A 4,484-nucleotide genomic window follows, 5' to 3' on the forward strand; every position below is an offset into this window, starting at 1 on the left:
GTCCCTAAAAAATGGCCAGTGGTAAAGGAAATATGCAACACGGTGAAATTTGACTTTAGAAGGAATTTTCCAAGGGTGTGTGTTTTTTAGATAATGTATGCAATCGATAGCCCTTCTACATCTAAGGGATGAAAAGGAGTAAATTATACATAGTTTGTGAAGATGGGCATTGCTTCCAAAATATCTAGAGTTAAGCACAGACATCCCTCCCTTCTCTATGCCCTCTGCTCTATGCCCCACTCTGCCAAGATTAGGGGAACAAGCCTATGTTCCCTGACTTGTTCATTTTTCATGTTATCCTGTTAATAAAAGATTGATTATCCCTCTATGATTCCCAAAGAAGAGGAACATCCAAGACGGAAAAGGAATAAATGGGATTTCAAAAATGGAACAGGATCAAAGTCAGTCCAAGGTGGAAACTCAGTATTGCTTAAAAAAAAAACAAAACAAAACATTATTTCAGCCAGCTTTGATGTGTTCCCATAGAATTATTAACACTGAAAATTACTATACATTTTAAAGTGTATAAGTATATACGGATATTTTGTGCTACCAAGACTGGCATCCAAAATTTTCTTTCAAATTTTAAGCAGAGTGGGAAAAAACAAACAAACAAATGTAGCATAAACAGCTAATTACGAAAATATATGTGAGGTGATTGGAAGACAAATTTGCGAGGGGATAAAGATATTAATTCAAGCTATTTCAACATGATACTAACACAGTCATTTGATAAAGTACAGCAGAACTGCTGATCACTTGTTTTTGTCTAAATGGTATCAATAGTTTTTAAATAACAAGTTTAGTATATTCCAAACACTAATCTCTTGTTGGTCTAAATATCATGTTGACATAGCTGCAGTGAATCTAACCCAAATAATTCTCATTATCAAAAATAATTCCATTCAATATAATTCTTCCCGTTATTTTATTAGCCTCTTCTAAAAAAGTATTCTAGAATATATCTCTGTTGAATGTGATTCAACCTGACATATGATTTGAATAGTAACACTTTTAAAGGGAGTTTTCTTGCTGGAACATCCTACCTGTCCCTGAAGATGACCGAAATCAGACTCAAGTCTCTAACTCTGTTATCACATAGAATCAGGGAAGCATGAGGAGTGATTTTTAAGCTCCTGGTCAGAAAGCCAATGCCCGGGTTTGAAGTTCTTTTCCAAACATGTCACTTGCTGGATTCTGCCGGGTTGGGTTAACTTATCTTACAGGAACGGGCTTCCTCGTGATGCTTTTCTATATTTCCTGCTTTGGGTCAAATCAGGGTAACTACCTCCTTTCTGATATTTCGAGATTTTTAACTTCTCTTCCAGATCAGGAAGTGCAGAAATAGCATGAAGGTATCTGGGCCATTTCTTGTTTTACCCACATCACTTAGCCTACCCTGATGAGTTCATTCTAATCTGCCCTTTCATCTGACCACCGACTGTAAGAAAGGAATTTATTCTGACAGCTTCCACAGCAAAATGGTTAATGTGCATCATGAGGAAGAATCACTCCGTCTTTTGCCTCGGCGTTGGGTTCTCATTGTACAACCCTGTACAGTACTTCAGCGACTATTTTTTTTTTTTAAGATTTAAAAAGCAAGGAGTTACAAAACTGTTTGTAATTAACTTGAAATAGAAAAGATAGCACTTTTTTTTTTAAATCCCATTATATAGTACACCGTATAAATTACAGAGTATTCAAATGCACAAATGCATCTGGGTAACATTTATCAAATGTAATTCGCGTGTCTCTCTGTGTACACACGTGTGTGGTCGCCAGAGTCTCACTGTCCGCCTTCCTGACGCCGGGCCTCAGGCGGTCACGTGTGGCAGTGCTCCAGATCTGGAACACTGCTCTTGCAGTATCGCATGTTGTTGGGGATATGGCAGTCTGTGTAATTAATGCCCCCATTTGGGGTGTAAATGGGCTGCAGTCTGAAATCTCCTTTAAGGAGCTGATCGTTATTTAAGGAGACAATCTGAAAGCTGGTTTCGGTCATCTCCAGGATGGAATTGTCCTTCTTGGTGCCTGCCTCGCAATAGTCGTCTTTCCGCCGGCCCCGGTTGTATTTCCACTTCTGGGACGTGTAGCGCCCCTTTTTGTGCATGTGCCAGCAAAAGACACTGAGCAAGACCACGAGCACGAATATCACTGCACCCCCGATCAGGCCCGCCAGCAGGAAAGGGGAGCCCATGCTGTGGGAAGTCGTCTGCTCATGGCTGGAAGCAGTGTTGCTGCCATTGTTCAAATAGGAGGCATGGGTGGTGGCCTCAGAACAAATGGTATCTTCCACAGCTCGGTAGTTAAAAGCATCCAGGGGCACCAAACAAATCCGATAGGTGGATTGGGGCTCTAGGTTAACCAGGCTCAAGTGCTGCTTCTCACCGCTGACTATGCGTTCCTGGACAATGCCCCCTACTAAACTGTGGCCCATTTTCACCCATGTGAGTTTGTACGCCATCACAGTAAAGAGAGAGAGCCAGCTGACTTGAATGGACGTGTCGTTCACAAAATGGATAGAGAGTTGGATCCGTTCAGAAATAGGCGGTGTCACTCTTTCTCTGCCGTCCCAGTCAGGAATTGTAGGCAGTCTGGCGGTGGTGGGAGTCAGGGGTGTATAGCTTCTGCTGGGGGTAGGGACAGAGAGGGTGGGGGGCTGAGTCGTTGGAGAGGCTGTACTTGGGGCCGGGGTAAAGACAGCCAGCCCAGGGGTCGTGGTGGGGCAGGACAAAAGATTCATATTCAGCTCCCTGACAGCCATCCCCCGGACTTGCTCGGGCCCTTGGCACATGAAACCTCGCACGTTGAGAGATGAAGGGATGTATTTGAGCCATTCCGTGACCCATTTAATGCTGCAGTCACAAAACCAGGGGTTATTCCGAGCAGTGAGCTGCTTCAGGTTGGAGAGATTATCAAAGACCCCTTGAGTCAACATGCGCAGTTGGTTGTTGGATATATCCAGCCGTTCTAGCTTGCGCAGACTTGAGAAGGCTGTCAAAGGGATGTGGTTGATCTGGTTGTCCTGCAGGTAGAGCCTAATCAGATGTGTACCTGGGAGATCAGGAGGGGGGTGGGAGAGTGAATTCCGAACAATTGAAAATTCCTTGAGCTTGGTGAGATGGCTGAAGGTGCCCTCGGCAATGCCCTTGTTGGTCAGGAGGTTGCCGTCCACAATCAGACGCTCCAAGCTCGTGAGGTTCTGAAAGGCCATGTCTGATATGACAGCAATTCGATTTTCATCCACTCTCAGCTCTTGCAAATCCACAGGAAGCCCCACAGGCACACTGCTCAGGTGATTCTTGGATAGAAACAACAGTTTGAGGCTAATAGCCTCCCGGAAGGCCCCGTCTTCCACCCCCACTGTGGATATCGAGTTGTCATCCAGGTGAAGCTCCTCGAGCTTCAAGAGCTGGGCCAGAGCAGCCCGTGAAATGGTCTGAATGTTGTTTTCCTGCAAATGGAGAACTTTGACGTTCTTGGGAAGGTTCATGGGGAATTCATCCAATTGGTTGCCATAAAGGTAGACCGTGTGCACGGACCGGACGTTGTGCAGTTCTGCAGGAAATCCAGCATTATTAATTTGGTTGTTGTGGAGGTAGAGTACGGTTACGCCCTCCGGGATCCCAAGAGGCACTGAGGTCAAGCTTCGCTCATTACAGTAGACAAAGTTCCTATCGCAGCGGCATACACTAGGGCACGCTAAGATTTTTGACACTTGTGAGTAGAGCCCCAGGGAGATGAGAAGCCAAGATTTCAGGAAAAAAGCCCCATGACTGGGCCACTGTGTGGTCTGTAGGCCCATTTCTGAAGTACAGAAACAAAATACAAGGTGGTGGGGAAAGTAAAAAGAGGAAAAAATATATATATATATATAACAAAACCAAAATGACTGGACAGGGTTCTGTTAAAGTCCAGAACTCCAACTAGAGGAAGAGTCTCAAAGGCCTGTGGTAAACGAATTCTCCTGTGGTCTCCGGTTTTATCAGCCTATGTTGTCTTCTTTGTTACTGTCCTCCATGTGAAAAAAAAAAAAAATTCAATAGGGAGAATTTTCCACACAGGCAATGAGTGAAGCCAAGTTATCAGCGGTCATCAGGGACCCAATTGGGCAGGCAGAACTAGAACTCCCTTCTCGTGTTGTAGATCAGTTCAGCGTTGATCAGACTCTGAACTTCTTGGTTAAGCTCAATCTGCAATCTGTTGTAGGAAAGCAAAGAGAAAAAAGTCAGTTAAGGGTCCTAATGGATGAAGTGCTGATCTAGCTCTTTGCCCTTCAAGAACAATGTGCCTGGGACCAAATGACCAGAGGCAGGAGTTGGCGTAAAGTGATGTTTTAAGTGACAATAATTTAGTTGAGAAGGTATTCAAGAAAGGAACATGATTCAATTATCTGGTCTTCAAAGGAAAACCATACTGTTACCCTCACCCTCAGTGATCATACTATGAATTTTACATCCCAATCAGTACCTTCTCTTAAATAT

General features: G+C 44.0%; 1 protein-coding gene across 1 annotated transcript; it reads right to left on the reverse strand.

Moving 5' to 3' along the window:
• Nucleotides 1-826: 826 nt before the first annotated feature.
• On the reverse strand, nucleotides 827-3,972 carry FLRT2 (fibronectin leucine rich transmembrane protein 2). The gene has a single exon (XM_021679618.1). The coding sequence runs from the start codon at nucleotides 3,803-3,805 to the stop codon at nucleotides 1,823-1,825; it is 1,983 nt and encodes a 660-aa protein (XP_021535293.1). The 5' UTR covers nucleotides 3,806-3,972; the 3' UTR covers nucleotides 827-1,822.
• Nucleotides 3,973-4,484: the final 512 nt, after the last annotated feature.

This window comes from Neomonachus schauinslandi, chromosome 9, assembly GCF_002201575.2.
Source record: "Neomonachus schauinslandi chromosome 9, ASM220157v2, whole genome shotgun sequence".
NCBI classification, from domain to species: domain Eukaryota; kingdom Metazoa; phylum Chordata; class Mammalia; order Carnivora; family Phocidae; genus Neomonachus; species Neomonachus schauinslandi.

Coding starts and splice junctions, on each gene's coding strand:
- FLRT2 (XM_021679618.1), bottom strand. CDS start 3,805: ATGGGCCTACAGACCACACAGTGGCCCAGTCATGGGGCTTTTTTCCTG.